The sequence below is a fragment of the Agelaius tricolor genome, unplaced genomic scaffold, assembly GCF_023055355.1.
Source record: "Agelaius tricolor isolate 1412-34295 unplaced genomic scaffold, bAgeTri1.0.p SCAF_5, whole genome shotgun sequence".
NCBI lineage: Eukaryota > Metazoa > Chordata > Aves > Passeriformes > Icteridae > Agelaius > Agelaius tricolor.
The window spans coordinates 14,943,265-14,967,067 of record NW_027269265.1 but is presented as its reverse complement, the minus strand read 5'-3'; the positions used below and the strand labels follow the sequence as shown (position 1 = coordinate 14,967,067).

The 23,803-nt window shown below is 41.4% G+C and overlaps 1 protein-coding gene across 3 annotated transcripts in view; it reads right to left on the bottom strand.

The window, feature by feature from the left end:
• The window catches only part of SYNE3 (spectrin repeat containing nuclear envelope family member 3), a 75,917-nt gene that overhangs the window by 12,487 nt on the left and 39,627 nt on the right, over window positions 1–23,803 (bottom strand). For all 3 annotated transcript variants that reach the window (XM_071426548.1, XM_071426549.1, XM_071426547.1), the window contains exons 5-17: window positions 21,723–21,884; window positions 20,657–21,001; window positions 19,341–19,477; window positions 17,297–17,444; window positions 16,374–16,556; window positions 15,978–16,121; window positions 14,890–15,024; window positions 13,767–13,928; window positions 12,885–13,048; window positions 11,875–12,001; window positions 11,543–11,698; window positions 10,750–10,899; window positions 9,496–9,534 (exon numbers count right to left, since the gene is read on the bottom strand). In XM_071426548.1, the coding sequence (XP_071282649.1) occupies window positions 9,496–9,534; window positions 10,750–10,899; window positions 11,543–11,698; window positions 11,875–12,001; window positions 12,885–13,048; window positions 13,767–13,928; window positions 14,890–15,024; window positions 15,978–16,121; window positions 16,374–16,556; window positions 17,297–17,444; window positions 19,341–19,477; window positions 20,657–21,001; window positions 21,723–21,884 (2,052 nt within the window). The remainder of the gene's footprint in view (window positions 1–9,495; window positions 9,535–10,749; window positions 10,900–11,542; window positions 11,699–11,874; window positions 12,002–12,884; window positions 13,049–13,766; window positions 13,929–14,889; window positions 15,025–15,977; window positions 16,122–16,373; window positions 16,557–17,296; window positions 17,445–19,340; window positions 19,478–20,656; window positions 21,002–21,722; window positions 21,885–23,803) is intronic.

Sequence of the window (23,803 nt, the reverse complement as noted above, 5' to 3'; positions counted from 1 at the left end):
AGGCAGATGTAGAGGCAGCAGAGCAACAGCTGCTTGCTCTATCATTTCTGGCCCACAGTACCTGGGTTGTAATTTGTTCCCTGAGGCCAAGGAAAACTCAGGTCCCTGGACACTGGAACTGTCAGTGGATAAAGTCTACATGCCAGGGTGCGAGTGGGACTGACTTTGAGCACTACTGGGCAAGTTCCCTGGGTACAGTGATTATTTACCCATGAAATCAAAGCTTCACCAACCTGGCTGCCTCATAGATATCACCTGGTCCTACCGTGACCTGCTCTCAAAGTACAAGGCAGAAGTGGCTGTACTAATGAGAATTTCCCTTCTCTAGTCCAGACCTGAAATCCTTCTCCCCCCCTGGATATCATCTGCCTAAGGGTTGAACAAAGCCTGGAGGGTCTTCTGTGTTTACAGTCAAAGCTAAATCTATTGTGCACAAGAGCAGAGCCACAGCTCTTGGCTGGAGCTCTCTGGGCTTGTCTCTGTGATGCCATGGATCAGCCACTTCTTGGTGTGTTCAGTGTAAATCAGTCCACTGTCATCCACAGTTCTGTCCTCATTGACAAGGATTTCTCATTCTTAATTCTTCATTACATCCACAATATGCAGCAATATGACAAATACATTTATCAGAGTGGCCCATCTATAAGGAAAAAGACCCTTGCCAGGTTCCAGAATCCATGAGCAAGTTTGTTTGTAGATATGAACAGCTGGAGTTCTGTCAGTCGAAGATCCAATCTGAGTTAATTCTGCATTGGGACGATTCAAGCCATGCTCTTTGTCCTACCACTAAGGCACAGTAAGTCTTAATGCTGATGTTGTTACAGGGAAGGATCCTGAGAGTTCAATATTCCAACTGGAATCCTCAAAAATGTTCTCACAAACTAAACTGGGACTTAGAAATCCACCTCTCACTGACACAGTTGTGAGGACCACCAGTCTTCCTAGCAACACCTAAAACTTCTGTTTTACTGCTGTCAATCCTCTAGAATTGGTTTTGAAAGTTATTTCAGTCTGAAACTATTCTTTCATTGCCAGGCCAGCTGCAACACTATGTCCTCCCTGTTACATCTTTCTGCCTATGAATTGCTGTGAAATGTAAGAGTTTCCAGTTGTGCCTTGTCTCTGTTCCTGCCACAGCCCAGGCAGCAGATATCTTACGGTCACTCAGGCCTGGCACTGCGTTCCTGTGGTGACCACACTGCCAGTTAGCCACTGTTTTTCATACCCTGATTTTTCTACCAATCCAGCATTTGATTCAGAGCAGTTCACTGACTCTGCTTTGACTTCTATAGCAAAGACTATTAATAACTCAAATAACATTTCAATCTCATCCCATTTCTCAAAGTGCCTTGCTTTTAGATACACTGGAAGAAGGTGTAAAATAGTATTGCTTTTCACAGCTCATCCTCCAGAAAGAATTAATGCAAAATGGATTTATTAACAAGCTCTCATTTGCTCTTCTCTGAGCTTTCTGCAGAGGAGGATACTCAAGCTAACCATAGCAGCTCCTGGCATTAGAAAAATCTGTGGAGAGACAGTTACCTTGGGGCAGAACTTCAGAGAAGGGGAAATATTTTCTCTTTATCTGCTGCTTCTCTCCCACCTGCTTGCTGGGTTTATAGGTATTTGTGTTCAAAGAACTTTTGTCTTCAATACCCAGTTTCTCTGTTGTGTTTGATCACACAAAAAGGTCAGAATGTTGTATTTTAGACTCCATTTGTTGTCATGGGAATGACTCAGCTATAGCAAACATAGTATTATGATGCCTCTGCAGGACTGAAAATGAGGCCCACAGGAGCTGTGAGGGTTTGGTGTTTTCAGCAAATTTGCAATGATAAACCCTTAATAAATGAGGGCCTCAACCTGCACACACTGAAATCCACAGGAGATTTATCATTAATTTCAGTGTCTGCTGTGGGATTATGCACAGGAACAACTAAATAAAGTCAGGATCAGGAACTACTTGTCTGTGGAGGTCAGCAGGTATCTTACAAATGGATTCATTAGTTATATGCCCAAGTTGTTGTGACATGAAACCTACATTAGTTCCATTGCTTTGTGCTTGCTGGAACAACTGGTGATATTTTTTTGTGGAATATATAATTTCCAAATGAGATGGAAGGTTGATGACGAGAAAGATGAGAAGGTTGGAACCACAACCCTTGCTACACAGTGGAATTTCCCTTTCCCAATCACTCCAGCTACTGGCATCAGTACAGCTGCCACCCAGCACCCACAGTGCCTGCAGTGCCTGTGTCAGATATAGACTCCACTAAATATTCTGAAATCAAATCTTCCTCTGAGAAAAACTGGCAAAGCTCCAGTGAAGTCAACAGAATTTTAATTTCCACCATCTTAGAATAACAGTTGGAATACCTGGGTATTGAGCCAAAGTGTCAGAGATATTTTTGAAACACACATGGAAAAGGAATAGGTTGGCATTTAAAAGGAAAATATACTTTTCAAGTTCACCATCAGGAGTAAATGTCCTCCCCCTTCTCCCTCAAAATACCAGGACAAGCAAGGACTGTCCAGGGGTGGACGGCTGTGTTTTGTGTAATGCTAAATGCATGCTTGCTCCAAATGAACTGCACTGGCTGTGAAAATTCACATTTGTACTTGATTCATGTTGGGGCGTTTGAGTGACAAGCATGGGTTTGGATCAGGGAGTGCTCAGCAGCTCAATCTGTTTGCAGTTAATAACTCCTGGCCAAACGCACCGTGGAAAATCACTTGGATGGGAAACAGCAGAAAAACACTTTAGAACTTGCTACAGAATATTCTTGTGTAAGTTGCTGAAGTGTTTTACTAAAAATCAGTGTCCCCCCTGGTTTGCTATTGACCACATTCCAGGATATAAGAAAACACACAGTTAATCTAGCTATTTTAGAGAGCAGAGCAATATAGCATCTCATACCAGCCTCATTAGCAGAGTTTTGCTGCTGCTTGTATGTCACCAGTGTGCCTGACAAAAATCATACCTGCACCACTGAGTCAGTCATCCAGCAGAGAAAAAATATTTAGTCTGGATTTATTCCTCTTACCTCAGAGTATTTCCTGAGAAATGCACTGCTGCCTGAAAACTCCTGCTCTACCTAGGGATAAAGAGCCCAGTGCCTTAGTGTCCTACAGTCACAACACACAGACACCAGCAGCCATTCCACTTCGTGCCAGGGCTGTACCCAGCCCAGATATCCTCTATTCTACAGCAGCTGGCACAGATGCATGGGTAGTAAGGCAAGCACAAATAACTTCTCCTTAATATTCTCAGCCTCCAGCTACTTTCAGTTCAGGCAGTTTCCTGAGCCTGATAGGGCTTGTTCATCTGTTTAACATTCAGGGAATATTTCTTCCCAATACTTGTCCAGTTTCCCTTTAAACCTACACAAACTACACAGCGTCCTCAATGTTCTTTAGCAAGGAGATCCAGCTGGCATGAAGAACTAATAATTTGTGTTAGCTTTGAACCTGGCTTCTAGTTAATTCTACAACAAGAGATGGAGAGTCAACCATCATCTATGCTCTCAGAAAAAATCATGATGATGTGAAACCCTAAATTAAATGCCTAGGCAGGATGAATCCAGGCCTACCTCCACAGTGGGAAGGTCACAACATATCGGGCTTAAACTACAGCAATAGGGACAGAAGAAGAACTTCCTAACAGGAAGAAGAGATGGGCCTTGGAAAGGATCACCTACACAGGTAAGGATTCTACCACTTCATTATTCCTCTGAGAATAACTAGAGCTGCCAGGAAGGCTGAAACAACAGTCTGCCATACTGAAAGGAATCTTCCATCCTGGAGATGAAGTGGAGTATGCCTGGACAGGAGTACTAAGCAGCACTACTTGTTTTAGTGAAGCAGCTGCCTTATCAGTGGTGTTATGTCTCAGAGGCCCTGTGTTTCTGCCACTTGGGATCCCACTGGGTACTTCCTCAGCTGTCACTCACAGAGGCAGGTTATTGACAACAAGAGATCAGTTGCAGGGGGATCACAGGTTGCTCTCTCAAATCAGAGGAAATTGGGTTTTTTACCTGAGTGTGAGATCGTTTGGAGCTGGGCTTCCCATCAGTTCTCAACTCAGAGCCATGAATGTCCCTCTCCAAGATAAACAACACATTGCAAATCACAGCTGGCCTTCTCAAGCAGGAAATAATTTAGGGGAGCTGGATACTACTGTCACCAAAGCACTGAGCATCCAACATGCTCCTGGGCAAAGCCACAGGAGCAACAAATAATCCCACAAGCCACAAAAGGAACTGAGACCAGCCTCTGTTGATTAGAGGTTATGTGGCCTCTGCAAAAGGACAGTGAGACCCTGAGTTCAGAGCTGTAATTTCCTACCAGCAAACACTGCCCAGGGTAGGGAACCAGCAGTGAGGAATCAGTAAGGGGGGGCCTGGGACCCCATTGATCCCTGTGCTTATCATTCTCCTTTGCATAAAGAGCAACCAGAATGAAGCAGAAGGCTGAAGAGAGGTTAACTGCAGCCATAGAAGCAATTTTAGCTCCGACATTTTCCATCTTCAGACTGCTTGACTTTGCAACCTTAATGTTCCTTTCAATTCTGAAATGCATAAGCATATGCATGTAAATAGGTAAGTGTACAGGCAAATTAAAGACTGTTTTCTTCCTTAGGGCAGATTCCCCATGGCTGGGGGATAATCTAGAATCTTCCAGGGAGGCTTCATTTAAAAGAAGCAGAAAATGAGCCAGCAGTTCATATCTGAGGTTTCAGCAGCCACATATGGTGGGTATTTCAGAATTTCTGCTGCAAAGTCACTCAGAACTAAGCACTGTGCCATATGCTACTGTGACACAAATGGATTTATAAAGGTTAGCTTCTGTGTGCACATACAGCATGACATAGGACAAGAGCTACAGCCTGATCTGTTAAAGTAGCACTGATTTCTATAATTCTCCAGACCTAAGCAAGCAGAAAAAGACCTTAGTCTTCTATATTCAGGAAGGCAGGCAAGTAAAACAACTTTTCCCAATTTCCAACTTCCATTCATCCTTGCAAGTTGAAATAAACTAATTAAAATAAGCACAGAAAGAATAAAAACTGAAAGAAAGACAAAACGTTCTGGAACTTGCAGAAGAAATTATTGACATCAAAAGCTGGTTTATCATGTCAACAATGTATGTATCCAGCTGCTTTGCCAGTGACTTCTCTCAAGTGACTTCTCTCAAGTCAAGATCAAACTTTTCTTAAATTTCAGCAGTCACTATACATAATTTAATTATATTTGCATTTTGTTTAAATACTTCAAAAATGCGATGGCTTACTTTTAAATAAATAATAGGTATAAAAATTAGAGGTAATGATTAGAAGTGTTTTTCTTACAGTGCCTTCTACAGCTGTGTTAAAAACCTGTTTTTTCAGGTGTATACTGAAAATTGGTTGCATTCTTCTATGGATCAACAAATCTCTCTCTGTCTCTCTTTACCTTTCAGTTAGGACATAAAATTGTAACTGCTGAGAAAATAAATCTAAGCTATCTCCTTGGTGAAAATCTGCAGCTAAAGGACACATCTCTTCACATAAAGCAGGGAGCACCAACCACCTGCCTAACTAAACCACACAAGCATGAAAGGAAAGTAAGAACCAGGTGTCCTGGGGAGCAGGATGGCACCTCCTTGCACCAGCACTGCTGCAGGCAGAGCACTGGCATGGCACAGGTGTGCCAAGATCAGATAAACAACAAACAAAGAGCCCCAGAATCTAATCTAACATTAGGGGACACTGCAATGTAAATTGGAAAATGACATGAAACCTCCAGAAATAAGGGCACAGTGGCAGGGAGTCTCCCAGGTGCAGTAATGTGAAGGGAAGCTTGTGAGCCTGCTGGAAAAGGAAGGGGATGCTGCTGCCAGGTTCAGCATACCTAACAGTGGGTCTGAGTTAGGAATGGGCAGTCAGGATTTTTCTGGAGGTGGGGTTTTTTCGTTTTTTTTTTTTTTGTCTAAGTTTCCTTTCTGAGCAAATATCACTGTAGGGAGAAAATAAATCTATTTTCTAATTTTTAATGCTAAGATGCCCTTCATCCTGTGTTTGGGTCATGGTATAATTCCTAAATCAGGTAAGCACAGGCTTATAGGCAGTGATGAAATAAAAATAATGGACAGATATTACAGATATTATCATTGCCTATAAAAGAGGTTTTGAAAAGTGAGGAAAAGATACCTTTTAGTAAGTCTTTTTCATTTTACTAAGACTGTAATTGTACAGAAGATTTCAAGTGGATAACACCAGCAGGACCTGAAGAAAACCCTTTCAGTAGAGAGGCACCATTACCACAGGAACTACCACAGAATGCTGTGCTTTTCTGCCATGAGGAACTCCCATCATATCTGCAGAGCAGAGCACAGTACTGTTTTCTTCCTGGCAAGCTGTGGCAGCTCTTGCTTTGCAGTTTCCTGAATGACTGCATTAATTTGATTGACTCCAGATCAATGGTGTCTCTAAATAAGATTAAATTACATGTTCCTTCTGCCTGTATGTTACAGGAGATTACTCTTAGCAGAATCTCAAAGGAAGCAATTAGCTGACCACTGATGTAATGAATTCTAATTATTTTGTTTGTACAAACAATAAAGCCAGATCGTTTGTTTAGCAAGGAAGTAATTACTCTGAGAACTTGAGAAAATAAATCAAACAGGGCTACCTAGACCTGTAAATAATGAGCCTTCTACTTCCTATTTATGCTAAGAATGCTCATAGAATATTTTCAGGTAGCTGGGAGCCAACCTTTGAAAGTAACATTTATCATAGTTATTATTGAGCACTTGCTTGATTATGTTCTTGAGTGTGCTAGGTACCCTGCAGAAATATCCATCTACATTGGCTGTCACTGGCACCTGCTAAAAATTCACTGCAGCCAGTGCAATTTCCTGCAACTGCTTTTTGTTAATCAACAAGAAGTCACTCACATCACAATCATTAGGCTGTTCTGCTCCTAAGGGCACCAGTGGCAGGGGCATGTCCTCAGCAATGGATGAATGATCAGGAGAAAAAGCACATTACTACACATGGAGCAGGCTCTAGTCTGCCCAACATCTGGCCATGTAGGCTAGAAATGGAATCAAATCAGAAGGCAGTCAAATGAGAATGGTTGTAACCAGGTCTTCCCCTTCTCCATGTTGATCTGCTGCTGCTGCAAAATATTCACAGCTCCAACAGGAGAGACAAGCAGTCACTGGGGACCTTGTGCTGCAAAAAGCAGAGAGCACTCCAAAAATACCTCAACTTCTGCCACTTCTGCTGATTTTGTGTGACTCAAGAGCATGAGGGAGCTGACAAATTAGAGATAACCTGATCCTATTTTATGGAAACTCACTGATTGTTGCAAGCACAGTGATGCAGCCATCTGCACTTCCTGCAGATACCAATTCCTGAGATCAGCCATTCTCTTCAAGTTAGTTGGCTTCCTTTACCATAGCTTTGAAAAGACATTCGTGCATACAAAAATATTTTGCTTAATCTTTCTTTTCTTTCTAGCCATATTTTAGATGTTAAATCTGAGTTTAAAGTAAACTGCATAGCCTAGAATTCTGCAGTTGGCCTGGTTTTCCTCTTTTCTTAGGCCAAACAGTGATACACCCAAAAGGGATCAACATTATTTTCTGGCTCTCTTAAGTGGTGCTCAAAAATCTTATGGCAACACTGTCTCACATCCTGATAAAACCTGAATGAAAAAAAAAGACATTACTGCTTCCAGCACTTGGATTCTTGTTGTAGTGTTACTGTTTAAACAGAGAATAAAAGCCCTGAGGTCAGTGAAATCTCACTGAAGTGAGCAGGGTATAAGTTACAGCAACATCTGTACTGGCTGAAGGGAAACTGCAAATCACTTGTTAGTGCAATGGGAGCCATTTCCCTCATGCTTATGAGGTATTTCAGTTCTTCAGTCCTTTCCACCCTGAGCTGTTTCTCTTTGTGTTCAGTAGCTATTAAAAACTCACAGAGTGAGGTTTTTTTGTGCTCTTGCTGTAGGCCTAATTGACAAATGTTTGCTGCCTGCCATTATGCTAAGCCAGTATCTTTGAAAATTAACTGAAGACTTTAGTCTAATTTGGAGACTTTAAGGGTGAATAAATATCATGTACCCCAAGGCAGGTGAGGCAGATAAATTAAAAATGGCATCTAACTGTACTGGAGACATGCTTATGCCTAAAGCTTTTGTTTTGTTTTCCCTACAAACAACTTGACCCAATCAAACAACGTGAAATCAGAGAACTCCCTGGTCAGTCTTCTGGAATATCCCTGTGAGCCTCTTCTAGGGAAAAGAAGCACTACTAAATGTTTGGCTGCCTCTACACCAAGTATTAAAATGTCATACTGTTTTTCCAGCCTGAAAAATTCTGGTGACCTTACTGGCTGAAACAATTAATGCTGAGCCAGACAGGCAAGAACAGAAAGTCTCTGGGGATCTTCAGCAAGGCTGAACTGCAGCCAAAACTATTGAGGAAGGTGTGAGAACTGCCTTAAAACTGGTCAGTACTTTGCTGGGTAAAAATATTGGAGCTGCTACTCCACATTTGAGAATAAGAGGAATATCTCATCAGAATTAGCAAAGTCTTGATTTCTGGCCATGCTTGAAGCGCACTGTACTTCACCCTTTAAATATTGGTGTTGCACAAGGAGAAATCAAGGGTTTGATTTACCTTGGAATGACTATGTGATTATGATCCTGCAACACATTGCTTATCCAATCTCCTTTGTGTTGGGCAAAAAAAGCCTTATTCTATTCCTTCTAAACACAAATGGAAAGTGAGATGACAGTACAAAGCAGAACAGCTTCTATAAACAAAGCAAATTGTGACAGAAAAATTTGCTGACTTTATGAAAATGGGATCAAAAGTACTGCTTGGTTTAATAAGAAACTGGCAGTATTTTGTTTTCTTTTAGCTTCTCCTTATCATCTCCTGTACTGCCTCTGTTTCTTATGTCATCACTTCAAAAAGAAAATCCATCACAGGAGGAATTCTGCTGCTTAGAATAAGGATTTAGTCTAATAGCATTAGACAAATCTCTTGACTTTCTCTGGCTTTCTGCATTAGAAAGAAGGTGGGCTGATTGATCCAAAGCTTTTTTTCAGAATGTCTAAAGAATTAGAAGTCCCATTTTCAAAATTATTTTAGGCACTTTACCACTAAGTCCTTTAGATAGATATTTTGGCTCTTCCTTAGTCTCTTTTGAAAAATGAATTAAATTCATATAGCACGCAGATGTATAAAAACTGAGTTTCCCTCCTCTCCTAAATATCCTCTCTAAATGGATATTTAGCTTCTAGAGATACAGTAAACCTACTTCAAGAGTAAAAACTCTGGAATAATTTTCCATTTAAAAATCTGGAGAGCATCAACAAATACTTTAAGAGTGGCTCTTAATAAGCTAATTGATTTCAGGAATCTTCAGAAAAGTTTAAAACCATTTTCTGCAAAATGTCTGGTCAAACATTTTTTTAGCTTAATAATAAGAAACTGTCTTGCCTTTCTGAATCTGTCTGGTTCCTCCAAAGATCCAGCACCCTGTTTAAAAGAAAGAAAAAAAAAAAAAAGCAGCATGAAGTTAAGATCCCAGAGGCGCCTGTAAATGAGTATTCAGCACACAGGGGATGTTTCTTTCATATTCATGGTCACCTGGACAGAGTGAACCAGCAGGAGATTTTTTTAATGGGCTTTTTAACAACATTAGGCAGAAAGATTACATGTTTTTAGGTTCTTGACTACTTGAATCAGATGAGCAGTTCTCCCAGCAATAGCTTTGACTTTACTGACACCTATTGACTCTGTTAATGCTTACAGAAGGTTTTGGTTAAGAAACCATGAGTCATTTCAATCAATGGCAAACACAGAAACATGCTCTTTACTAATAAAAGTCATGCTTACCTTCCATGCATTTTAAAGGATTTATGTTCTAAAAAAGCTCTGGATTTCAAGAAAATGTTTCTCAAGGCAGAAAATTTTAAAATGACTCAAATTTTAGGTGTTCAAGTTTGAAAGCCCTCGTATACAGAAAGTACCAAATGCAAACCTGTAAATTCTATTCCTTTGATTATGGTATCTTGAAGCTGCTCAGATAATGTGAGTAGTTAAGCTAGAAAAATATTAATTAATAATTATATATGGTTATGCTAAGAACATGGGAGTATCTTTAGCATGCCCTGGAATATTTTATATATGATGATGTATTCTGCCATCCTTAGGATGTCTTATATATAACAACTAGGTAACTTCTTTAATAATTTGGTTTTTGAATTAAAATGTCTCCTCTTTATTTCATTCCAAATCATTAACCTATAAGGACAGTTTCAAAAGGGACTAGGTCCTTCTGGGCAGTTACTTTGGATAAGTTCAGTCAGTGACTATTCTGTCTCACAGCAGGAGGCACAAAATAATGAACAGTGAATATATTCTTACTGCAGGAACTCCCAGAAAAATAATTCCATGGAGAATGTTGTGTGCAGAAAGGGCAAAAAATAGAAATCCATGTGCCCAGAACCAGACACACACTCAAAGTATTCACACACACAAACACCTCTCAGATCCCAGCTGCATGCCTCTTTGCCATTTACTATTCTGGTTTGAAACTTTCATCTTAATAAATATCTTGAGCATAGCGTAGAAAGGGAAAAAGCACACAACTCTTAATTAAGCAGATTACACATGAATACTGCTGAAGTAAGACTAGCAATGTGAAGCAGCCTGAAAGAGCAATGGCACAGCTCAGCAGCTGTCACTTACTGGTGAGCTCAGGGCCTCTCTCAGCTTGGATTTGTAGAGCATCCATCGGTAGCGCAGCTCCTCCAGGTCCTCAGAACTTCCCACCACAGGATGAAGATGAAGGAGGTCCTCAAAGAGATGCTGACCATGAGGCACACGAGACTGCAGCTCCTAAAGGCAAAGACAAGGCTCAGCAGCAACTCAGGATTCAGGAAGGCCCCACTTTTTAAATCAGCATTTGAAAAAACAGTGGTTTACACACACGTTTATTTTTGTTCTTGCTTTTTTGGCCTGAAATAATATGAAACTCACCTGCAGGACTCCTCTAGCATTGGATATTCCTGTGTTTAGTTTCTAACAATGCAACAAATCTAACAAATTGCCATGGCATTTGGCTATACTCCACAGGAAGAATGAGAACAAATATTGACTTGACACTGATTTTAATTAGCTTCTTTTAATGAACACCTTTGGCATAGCACATTGGAAATGTCCAGCCCAACAGCTAAATGCCAGGTGTACTCCTTTCCCTTCTACTTTGGTTCTGCCAGACCTTTCCTAGTAGATAGGATGAAAATTGTCCTAAATTCCTGAGCTTCATCTACTCTAGAGTCTCATACAGTAGAGTGCATAGTGTTTGAATTTTTTGTCTATTTGTTCTTGAGGATTTTTTGGAGTTTTTGTGGGGATGGTGAGTTTTTGGTTAGTAGGTGGAGTGGTTCTGGGTTTTGTTGTTGTTGTTTGGATTTTTCTAATTCTGAAAGAGTTCACACTTATTGCAGTATTTCTCTCCATTCACCCCCTGAAAACTAACCTCAAGTTTGCTCTGGTGTGCTTTAATTTCCTCTGCAGAAGATGGAGTCCCAGCAAGAATTTTGGTCAGTTTGGTGTTTTCTCCTCGAAGCCACTCTTCAAAGTCATGTAGGAGCTTCAAGTGGCTGCTTGCAGTTTGCCCTTCTCCCATCTTCTCCTGGGATACAGAACAACAGGAACAAAAAAGCCCTCACTGTTATGTTCAGAAGTTTCCTCTGAAGGCCTGAGTGTGAAATCTTAACCTCCAACTTTGTAACCCACAGTATCAGATGAAGGCAATGAAACTGTTCTTGCAAGGCTGACATGAAGGCAGACACAGAGTCCCCATCTCACCTGCTTATGGTTGGGGTCGACGTCAAAAAGGTGGAAAGCAGGTCTAGACATCCATCTGCTGTCCACAAATGCTCTTTTCTTCTTCTTGTCAGCCTCTGGTCTACTTAACTGCCACTTTTTGAGGAGGCTTGGAAACACAAAACCAGAGATATCAGTGCAGTGAACATTTTGATGGGGGCTGTGGGAGACAGCTCTGGGAAAACAGCACTACAGTTGTTATTATTATATCATTATTAATACTAATAACACTATAACTATTGAAGTTATTCCCAATCAGAATGTCTCACAGCTGCACCAGGACTCTAGTTCTGATATTTCTAAGTGTTTTGTTTACTTTTATTTAGGGGACTAAAAATAATACCTTGGCAATATACCTTTCTTTCTGGTTACAGGAGGCAGTACAATCAAGCCTTCCTCAATTTTGTAATTTATTTTTTGTGCCTGACCTATTCTAACAGTATGTATGAATACAATCATACATGCAGCACACCATTAAATATTAATACAGACTAGCAAATATGAGCAGCATTTCAGCACTACACAGTGGAGGCAAATTAAATTAAGTCTTCATTTCCTATCTAAAGAGAAGATTTTTAGCTTATACTTCTGCAGGTTTGCAAAAGGCACAAATCCCATTGCAGATACATCCTCCTTGGAGGTGTCCCCACGGAGAACAGGAAAATGAGACAGAACAGCACAAGTCACCCAGTCTGTGCCAAATTTCCTCTGACACAGATTGGCAGAACAAGAGTTAGCCAGGCCATAAGACACTGCCTACTCCAACACGAGGTAAAGGAAGATTCACAGACATTGTGGTTCACAGAGTCTTAAAAAGGGTTTCTTAAAAGTAATGATTTTCAGTTTACAGACAATTAAATAAAATCTCTAGCATTATGGTATGGCTGTTCACTTTCACAGCACAGAGCATAAAGCCTCAAGTGTGTCTGTTCTTACTGCAGTAAAAAGAACCCCATGGAAGTGACATAAGGAAGACCTCCATGAACACTTACCCCATTGCCATCTCCTTCAGTGATTTCCATGACTCCTTCAGCTGATCCAGCTCTGCCTGGACATGGGCAGTCTCCTCTGGAGAAGAATTCTCCATGACCAACTGGCCATGGGTTTCCACAAGGTGCAGCTGGATCTCCTTATCTGGAAACTCAGCCAGCAATCTCTGAAATGCAAAGCCCTGAAATTACTCCTAGGTATCCTGGGTAAAGTGGAGGCTATGTCACACCGAAGGCCACGTTCAGTCCAGGATTATGCTGGTTTTGTTGGCACTAGCTAGAACATACCTAGAGGGAAAAAAAATGCTGCAGATGCTTCTAAAGAGCCAACATAGGTCAAAGAGCTGATGGGAGGACTTTGAGGGTGCATGATGTCAATGCACCTCCTTCTGTAGCCTTCCCATGAAAGACTTTGGTCTCCCATATGAAGGCAACAGCTGCCAGCTGAAGTATCCTGCTAGAGTGAATTTAACATGCAAAGTACTGCCACACAGGAAAAAGCTGGCAGCTTTGGACCAGCTCAGTTAAACAAGCAGAAGGCCAGCTAAAATGGCATCAATGTTTAATATATTGATGAGTACACACAGGCAAAGGCAGATATTGTTCAGAGAGATAATCCTGACAGGAACAGACCACCTATCCTTGGATAATAATTTATCCATCTCAACACTGCCTACTCATTTTCACTGCTCTTGTCTGTTACATGGCCCCACATCCCAGAGCACAGGGCAAAGCAGAGGGGCAACAGCAGCCAACAATCGTTGAAGGAGAAACACACATCATTACTCTCCTGAACAAAAAAATCCTCCCTAGAAACCCCCACTCTTAATGTCTGAATGCTGCAAAGTGAATAATTAACATCTTAAACTAAGATGCTTTTCTCACCTCTAGGTCTTCCAGCCTGCCCTCGGTGTTCTGCTCCCCATCAGCATCCTGGCAGGAGTCAATCTTCTCCCTGGTTACTGAGATCCACTGCTGGAGGTCAGACAGTTTGTCATTATATGCCCAGTGCTTCTGAACGTGGTCTTCACTCTGCTGTATCATCATCTACAAATGATAAAAATATGTCAGCAACCAAAGACAGACCAAAAGCACTTTCTTTACTGGCTCAAACACTATGATGGGCACTGAACCTCATGGGGAAAAAGGAAAAAAGCAGCTATTAGTGAGAGACAGAAAACCTATCCTTTTAGCATCAGTGGTGTGCAGAACACCTCCAAGCTCCTGCAGGCCTGAATTCAACCACACGGGGGGGTATTAAGAACTAGAATAGCTCCCTTCCGTCTCAGCTGAAAGGGAATAGAGACTTTGCATGTTTTTACAGTCAATATCAAATACATCTTACACTCCCTGAATCAGAAATGACTGTACAGATTTGTTTGGCAAAAGTTCGGTTCAGTGATAAATGGGATGATTGAAATTGAAACTAGAATTCCACAGTGCATGTTCAGGTAACACCTTAACACACACAATTTTATAGTGAACTGTATAGTTAAGGTAACTTCATGAGCTCTTCTTCTGAGAATCTTCTGAGATTGCTCTGGAGGTCACTTTATAGGCATGTTTGCAAGCTACAAAATGCCTCAGAACAAAGCAAGTATTTATACAATTGCTGCACTTTTCTCTTTCCTTAACTTTTAGATCACAAAGCCATAAAATCCCCAGACACTTTGGTACAAATCCCCTCTCCCGTAATCTGTGAAGTGCAAGCATCACCATGATAATATGAGTTCTTTTGGTCAGAAATCTCAGGCCCCCTCCAGAAACAGTTTATATAGACAAAATGCATGTGGATGGCATCCTATTCCCAAGGGAAATCACATTAGAGATAATCAGAGAATCCTGGAAGAGTTATCAAAGTCTTAAGAATTCAGTGCTTTCTTTCCCTGAAATAAAAGTATCTGTCACTCAAAGCATGTAATGTCATATGCTCAAAGATGTTTTAATTTTTTTTTAAAATAGAGGCAACTGACAACCCCTCAGGCAACTAAAAACTTCCTTATGTTACCTCCAGTGATCTCTTCAGGGCCTGAGAATCAGATGAGAGTTGGTTCATTTCATGCCTGTGTGTGGTATTTGACTGAACAAGCTTCTCTACCTCCTCCGTGTGAATTGCAAGCTCTGCCAAGTCATCTTGGATCATCTGCAGAGGAAAAGACAGATTCCATGTGTGTAGTGTGCTAGGTATGGCATGGACTTTCAAAAACATACACCAAAGGTAGCTTCATTTGACAGTGTGAGGAGGAAAAACCCAGCAAGAACCAGTGTCATAAGAGAAAATGAACTGTTTTGATGCCTAGGAGTAAATGTTTCTGAAAAAAATAGTTGGATGTCCTTTACATGTTACTGGGAGCTAACAAAGAAGATAAGTTGCTGAGAAGTGGCAAAGGAGCCATAGTATAACCAGCAAAGAAGTGTGGTGATAACAGCCTGTGGTCACCAAGGATGAGGTGCCACAGTACAGGTGAGCTGTCACAGTCACCGTGGCAGGCACGTCCCCTGTCCCTTCTCCTCCTGCTCCTCTCTCCCCTCTCCCAGGTATGTAATCCACTGTATGCCTTCAACAGGCTCTACTGCATGTTGGACCCTTTGCTGAGCCAGTTCAAACCACTAACCAAAACATTATCATCTTTTCCCATTTTTTTTTTTTTCTAATCTTGGACAGCTGAATCAGCTGTGGAGTAAATCCAGCAAGTGTCACAGTTAAGTGACAAGGTAAAGAGCAGAAAGAGGAGGATACAGAAGGAAGTGAAACAGTGGAAACTCTTTTGAGGAAGTTAACCTGAACCAATCTATCTTGTGCAGTTTCACTGCTAGTGGGAAGTGTCAGGATACACTTTCTTTAGCAATTAAACTAGTCCAAGAAGGTGTACCACCAACAGCTCCAGCTGCTTCTTCCTTCCCTCAAGCTCAGTTTGCCAGTGCTTCATCTGCACTGCTTTAATTTCATTCACTCATGCTATAAACTGGACCAAATGAAATTATCTAACACACAATCGAGGGGAAAGGTACTGAATTCCCAATGCTAAGAAAATATGAACAAACAGGAACCACAGTTAGCTGAGGATAACATGGCCAAGCAATACTGTAGTGTACCTGGAGTCTCTGGAGTTGTGTCTTTTTACCCAAGAGGTCAGGCCGTGGTTCCTTCTCCAGATCTAATTTGGCTTTGATGGCAGATAATTTCTTCTGCAATGGTGCAAAACCAGCATCAAAGTTCTTATGTTGCAATATCAAATTCTAGATGGAGAAATAAGAAAACAGGTCCAGCATTTAACATATATACCTTGACATTGTGTTTTGTCAATATCTGCTTCATATTCAGGACAAACACTGAGCTACACTATGCAACAGACCACATATTTATTTGAATATTTGATCAACCTAGGGAAAGGGATTAGTACTAAATTTATATGTATAAAACTGGCTTAGTAAAAACTTCATCTTTGTCTTTATCACAGGCAAAGACAGTATATGAGTTTTGTAGTTCACCTGGAGCTTGCTCTTGCTTTGCAGCAGACTTTTGTGTAGAATTTCTCTCTCCTTTGAAGCTTCATCTACTTCTTGAAGGAAAGACACTGCTTTTTCCTCACCAAGCACATTGTTTAGCACATCTTTCTTTAGCTGTAATGTCATCAACCTTTCTTTGAACTGGGAGCTTTCAGCTAGAGCAGCCTGAAGGAGAAAAGTTCTTCCAGTGAGATCATACAAAAAAAAAAAATCATATAATCATATTATTCTCACACAAGTCACACAACCAAAGCAGTACAACAAAGTCAGGTAAAAACAGCATGCTGGGCCAACAAGGGGTAACAGAAGGTACCTGGACAGTGCCCAGTTAAAGGAAAAATCTTCCTGATAATGTTAGAGGCACCAGGGCTGCATCCATTTTGTGAACAGAAAGAGAGGTAAGCTGTACTATGGAAAGAGTTGTCTGTGCAGAGGAGAGGCCTAAACAACCAACAGAAAGGACAGCTTGAATGCTCATCCTGAGGATAAATTCCATCCCTGTTCACATTTATTCTGGAGATCACAGGGATGACAAAGTAACAAACATACCTTGCTGGGAACATGCACTAATTGTGCATTTTAATCCCACATCTATATCACCACATAATTCTTTAACAGAGTCCACAAACTTCCCATCCACGGAGATCTGGGCTAATGCTAAACAATATTATCATCATTGTTAAAGATACCTAGCATTTTCTGCAGCCTGCTCAGCTGACACTCCAGTTAACCAAATGGAAGGCAGAAAATAAGGCAATGTGCTACAGATGGAGCCAAATAAAGAGCTCCATCCCTCCTGGGGGGTTTCCTGCCACACTGGCAGCACCTTCCAGCTGCTGCTGCCTGGCAGCTGTAGGCTGGCTTGGTCAAACCCACATTTCTGAACTTAGCAACAGCTTTGCTACCTCAATGTGAGCCAGCTCTGGTTCTGGAGTCTCCAGGAGCATCTGGACTGATGGCTTCCACTGCTCAAAACTTTGCAGGGGATTTTGGATGAGTCTCCACAGCTGGGCTTCTGTATCAGTGCTCATTTTAGAAGTCTTGCTTCTAACACTGTAGGGATAAAGTGACAACCAAGAGAAGGATTATGAAGAAATCCAAGCCCAAACATTCTATTCTTCAAGGCATGAATTAACACAATACTGGGGTGTAAACCATACACAACACAAAAGCCTCAGTCTGTTTTGCTGCCTGAGCCTGCTGTGGCGTACCAACAGCTGCTCTGTCAGTCAGAGACATCTGACAAAACTTTATTTAGATGTCTCAGAACACATTTGTCTTCTGTGCAACTGTGTATCAGTAGCTACTTTATTTTTCTAGTAGCCAGCAATCTTCCCTTGTATGTGAACTTTCTTAGCTGCTGTCACTAGTGTGATTTCACAAATCATATTATCAGAGCAGTCTCACGGACTCATGGGAGGAACAAGTCAAGAGGGTCTAGAATGTTACTGCAGTTGCCTGGAAAAAACAAGGTTTTGTTTCTTAAAAAATTACATTAAAAAGTCTTTGATAACCTTATGTTAACACAAAAAGTGAAAAATACATTTTTATGTATTTATGTATTCAGATAGAATTATTTTAAATTTTGCAGAACTACTTGAATTTATATTAGTACATAGAGGTGATTCTGATAAAAAAGTATTTGTATTTATGTATGTGTATCCACATACATACACAGCTCTATTATTGGGGAAAAAAAATTAAATCAGCAAACCTTCAATGAATATCCAGGCTTCTCTTAAAAAGAACACAGCCCAAACACAGCCAAGTGACAAGGCCCAGCAGTGACACACCCCATGCAGCTGCCTCCTGTTTTTCTCAGCTTGCAGAATCCTGCCTGATGTGGCAAAATGCAGCCCAAACTTTATGTTCACAGGGGAACAGTATCTTGCAAACTCACAAGAGAAGCAGGTGAGAGCAATGCCAAGCAGGATCAATACTGCCTTTCCATAAACACAGAAATCTTACCTGTGTCACTGGGCCATGACGGGGCTGAACAAAGGCAAGTTTGCAGAGGCCAAAAGCTCCGCAAATAGAAAGTTCTGACTTTACTGAACGGCCTCTGCCATTTGCTCTGCTGCCCCTGCCAGGCTCAGTGGGAAACTGCCAGACTTCCCAAAGAAGCCTTGGAGAGAAGCTGGCAAAGAAGCAGCTGCCATTTTCTACTCAGAGAAGTCCCTGCCTTCTTTGCTCCTCTTTCAGCTTTGTTTATTTGCTAGTTTTTAAACTGCAATCCTTTCCCACAATGACCTATAACCCTTCCAGCAGGACAGCATACTGTGCACAGGGAAATAAGCTGGGATACAGGAAGAGAACTGACCTTCTTTTTTCCCCTTAAAAAATGATCCTTTCTTCTAGTTTGCAAAATTTGCTGCAGCTTCTTTACTTCCTGATTCCAGGCAGCCTGGAAACGGAAACACTGAAGTCTGGGAGAGGCTAAACTTTCAGAGTTTCCAACCCAAGGCAAGTTGAAAACAGGAACATGCACATGAGCTGCCAGGAGAAGGGGAATAAACTCTGCCAAATAATTGCTAAGGCTGGTGAGTCACTGCAACAAACTCAACAAGGGAGGGCCATAATTCTTCTGAACCGTTTACTACCACAGCTCCTGTCCTGATTTTCTAGTTGCTGGCATGAAAGGCAAGCAAAATACATAAATTATTATTATAAAATGCTAATTAGATCAAATTAGCTGCCAGCAATCTAATTTTCTTCAAACCATACACAACATTAATGATGTAAGAGCATTGCTTGAAAATGACCAGGAGCCTGCAGCTCCCAGCAAATGGCTAAAATTACAGCTTGACTGAAACACGGAGGCGGATGTAATTATCAAAAGCTTTTTTTTACTACCCATCACCTACAATTGGATGGCATATCACTTTTTTCTTAGGCCCCTGACAATCCCTGAAAGAAGATTCCCCCCACCATAATCAGACTTTCCAGTACCTTTGATACTGCTGTATTGCAGAGACAACACTCTCAGCGTGTGGCTGCACATCTTGGGAAAACCGTAGCAGTTCCTTAAGCTGAGCCTTCAGCCTCTCAATCTTTGACTCTTCTGCAGCCAGAGCTGCTCTTGTTGCCTTTATTTAAAAAAAAATGAGCTGATCACACCTTCACACCTTATATAATGTCTGCCATATGAAATAAGAAGTAAGGCTCTGTCTCAGGGTATGCACAAATCCCCTTTCAGTGTTTTTTTTCCTGGTTATAAGGAATATGGTCCTTGCTAAGAAAGAAAACATTCTCAGCAACAGTTTTTTTCCAGCAGGCTCTCTCTCCTCCCTTCACACTGCCCAGCCTCTGCATCTGATCTGCAGGGTTCACTGTTTGAACTGAGTGAATCCCAAACAGGCCTGGTTTCAGTTCACTGGTTGCAGTATATAACATGAGCTGCATTTCTGGAGCAGTCTTAAAAACATCTATTTGCCTGAGCACATCATTCTCAGAGCTCACATATAGAGAATGTTAATTCTAGGGTGACTCAGGGAAACAAAAACAACTAAAACCCATGCAAATTTAGCTGGATTGAACCAGTCTAAATTTTTTTGATCTTTTTTGCATATACTTTTCCCAGTTAGTCCTGCATAGCTCTAGATATACAAAGAGCAGTGAAAGGCATTTTGAGAACAGATAATAAATACAAAACCAGCCCTCAAGAGAAAACGAGTAGTAAAGATTCTTATCTACCTAATGCTTAATGTGTGACAATTTTTTTTGCACTCATTTTTGCAGCAGATTGGTTTTGGTGTACATACTGGATTGTTACAATCTCGGGACTTCTTAGTACTGATGATGTGTCTGCTAGTAAAGGAAGAGAGGTACCTATCTTACAGAGGTGATGGGTATGACATAGCAATGGTCTCACCAAATACCTCAGAAATATGTGTACTTGTGTCTGTCAATGCACTTGTGTCTGTGTATATATATATATTCAGTGAGGCATTAATTTCCTGCTTCTTTTTAAGTGGAGCAAATTGTGTTGCTTGCTCTGTATTGTGCTCTTTTTGCATATGATCCCTTTGAACTCTAGGCATAAACTGCAGCACATCCTCCAACCCTGCTCCTCCTGTGCAGTGTAAGATGAAGGCTGGGGCAGTTGATTCCATTGTTGGCAGTCACATTTTCCTCAGTGTGTTTCACACACACTCATACTCCTTCCTTATCATCCCTAACCAATGGGACAGGCATCTGTTGGATGTGACTATGCATGTCCAGTCTCTGGCTGCACTTGATCCTCCACACAAAGAATAACAACTTACATTGCATTTTTTCCACAGAATTACAAACTCATCTTCAGTCTTTTCCCCTTCCCCAGGGTCCAGGTCATTTTCTAGTCTCTGTAGGTCTTTCCTCAGCTGCTGGATGTCTGCTTCTAATTGTCTGGCTTGGGACTCATAGGCACTTTCAGACTGTTGGATCTTGAGCAATCTCTCCTCCTCCTCACTACTCAGCAGTTTCAACTTCTCCAAGGCTTTTCTTAGCTCTTCAAGTTCATCCTTCAGTCTTGCAGATCCAAGTGGAGAGGTATTCTGAATCACCTCTGCACACTGATTTTCAAGGTGCTTCCATTTCTTTCCACCACTCCTAATGTCTTTGGCAATTTCCTGCAAAAAGAAGTTAAATAAAGATTATCTGCAGGAATTGGAAGCTGGAGAAAAAGCTGAAATCAGTAGGAAAAAAGACCACCTCTCCTCGTTGTACGTATTTTGGTTTTCACTTATTATTTCAAAATATGTCTTTTTTCAAGAGACCAGAAGCCAGGGTTAGTCATCTGACTGCCTTCTGAGTAATACTAATTGTCATTGCTTCTGAAAATATTGGTTTTCATTAATGCTTATAACTTGAGATCCCTGACAAAGAGAACAGGAGCTGCAGGCACTAGACATATATTAATAGTTGGATCTCAGAGATTTTAAGCTAAACATTAAAAGCATTAGCACCAAAATAAAGGATATTGTTCTGAAAACTGGTATTTTCATCACCAGCTCTAAACTCTCAAAAACTGTGAACTTCAGGGTCTAACTGGATCATGTGTACCAAATCTGATTTATTTAAACAAGATTCTCGAAGAATCACATAACCGTTTGAGCTCAGGCTTTAAGAAAAACAAACCAGACCAGTTTGTGACTCATACTGGAAGAACCATACATACAAACAGTTTCAGGACCTCTTACAACTCATCTGCCCTAGCCCATGCTAAAATCACCATCTATTTTGTATGTGTAATTCTTTTCTCAAGAACACCCTTGTATGGTTCGAGCAACACACATGGGCATGAAAAACACACAATCCTAGCTCCTTGTTAGAGCTATATTGTTCAAGGACCTTCAGTGCCTTTAGCTTGTCCTCTGTTGAAGTCTTGGTTGCTCCTCCAATGCAGCAGTTTAATTTCTCTGTGACACCACTCAGCCACGACTGAAACTGGGTGACATTGGCGCTGTACTGCTCATGTTCCTTGGTTATAGTTTCAAGCAGTTTCACTCTGTTCTGTAACAAGAGACATCAGAAGTGGTGAGAACTGTGCTTATCTGGCTCTTTTTCCTTTACATTGTAACCCAGAATTTATAAACAAGACTCCCTTTTCATGAGCCCTGATAACACTTGGCCTCCACAGGAATTCAAAGTTTACCTTGAGAAACAGAACACCAAAGTACACAAAGGCTTGCTCCTGTCTGGACTTTGCTGCAGGCTCTCAATGTCTGAGTCTCCAAGAACACAAAGTGCAAGGCCCTGTCAGCTGAATTTCTGGCTTTCCAAAACGTCCTACTCTCTCATTAGAAGAAGAAAAGAGACAGAAGTTTGTTTCTGGTCTTCACTTTGAGAGACAAGCAGTTACATTCCTCTTGTGGGTTAAAAATAAACATGAGCACATCTTATCTCTCCAAATGAAATAAAAGAATGCAGTAGAGGCATGAAAATTGTTTTAAATAGTTTTCATTATTTAAACAGACTGCATTGAAAATGACCATCACCTCCAATTGTGTGGTCCAGGCAGTTTTGTACTTACTCAGCAGGTCACAAACTATTCTGTGGTGATATCACAGACTCTGGAAGCAAATTCAAGCCAATGGAAAGCAGGCTTCATTTTTCAAGTTACTGCCTGTGCACCCTATAACCAACAATCCCTGAATTTACAAAGGCCTGCACATCATGAGCTGCTGCCTGCTGATCCAGTCTGGCACTCCTCACAAGTCAGAGTCACATTTGCTCAGACTGGCCTTGTTTGCCAGCCCAAGTTCAGGTCTTTTTTGATTTTGACACAAATCACCTGCTCTGTTTCACTAGTACAATATTCAACATAAGTATTATCTTCTGCAAAATCAGACTGATTTTTTCTTGCCCTTCTCCAGTTGGCATGGAGAGCAATTGAGGTACACTGTGGTTACATTAGATTAAAAAAAAAAATCACTCCTTGTGCAATCCATTTAGAGCTTGCAGCAAGCTTGAAAGCACCCTTTGCTCTCACAGACAATGGGCCAAGTTTCATTTTGTGTAATACAGGACACAGCACTGGCCTCTGAGCAGCTGCCCTCCAGGGCAGTAAAGTGACAGCTGCAATGGTGGGTAGAGCTCAAAAGTCCCCTTTGCATTTCCCTTGCCCCTGTGAGGCTCTGGACAGGTCCCCAAACCTGCCAAGCTGCCTGAGGTGGCAGTGAGCCATGTCCATTCTGCCAGCCTGCTCTCCAGCCAGGCCAGCAGGATCCCCCATGTGCTGGGGGTGGCAGTCTCTCTGGGACTCTGCCCTTCACCCTTGGGACAGGCTATGCCCATGGTGCTCTACAAAGCCACCACCCTGCAAGTGGAACACCACCAGCCTGTTTTTCACACTGACTTCAGTCTCTGCTGACTTTTGCAAATCCTGAGTGACTCCCCTCAAGTTAGCTGACCTGCTGTGAGATAAAAGAGGGACAGCTAAGGGACACTTGTTTCCCATGGAAGATGAAATTATTAGAGCATGACCTTTAATAGCACCAGCCATACACAGGTTTGGATGAAACCAAAGGGTAGAATTATGACTGCAGACTTCTGTGTCCAGCAGAACACCTCACTTGCTAAATCCCCATGTGTTAATTCAATTCTCAAATCTGCAGAGGCTAAACAGTTCATGCTTCAACCTCAAGTCAAGGATCTGAAGAAGACAGCCTTACAGCAGTGTAAAAGGGCCACACATCAAAGTGACCCAATTCAGGCTAAGCTTATTGACTCCAGGGAATTAGATTATTTTACTGGCAGAAGCTCCAAACGACATAAATCAGAATAAAAAGCAGAGATGTTATTAAACTCAAAAATCTTAGGCTGATATACAGGGGTTTCAAAAGGAAGTCAATACAACCTACCCTTGGCCAGCTAAAATAAAGGAATAAGCAGTTTGGGTTGGTCTGTGAGGTCAAGGAATAGATGCCATG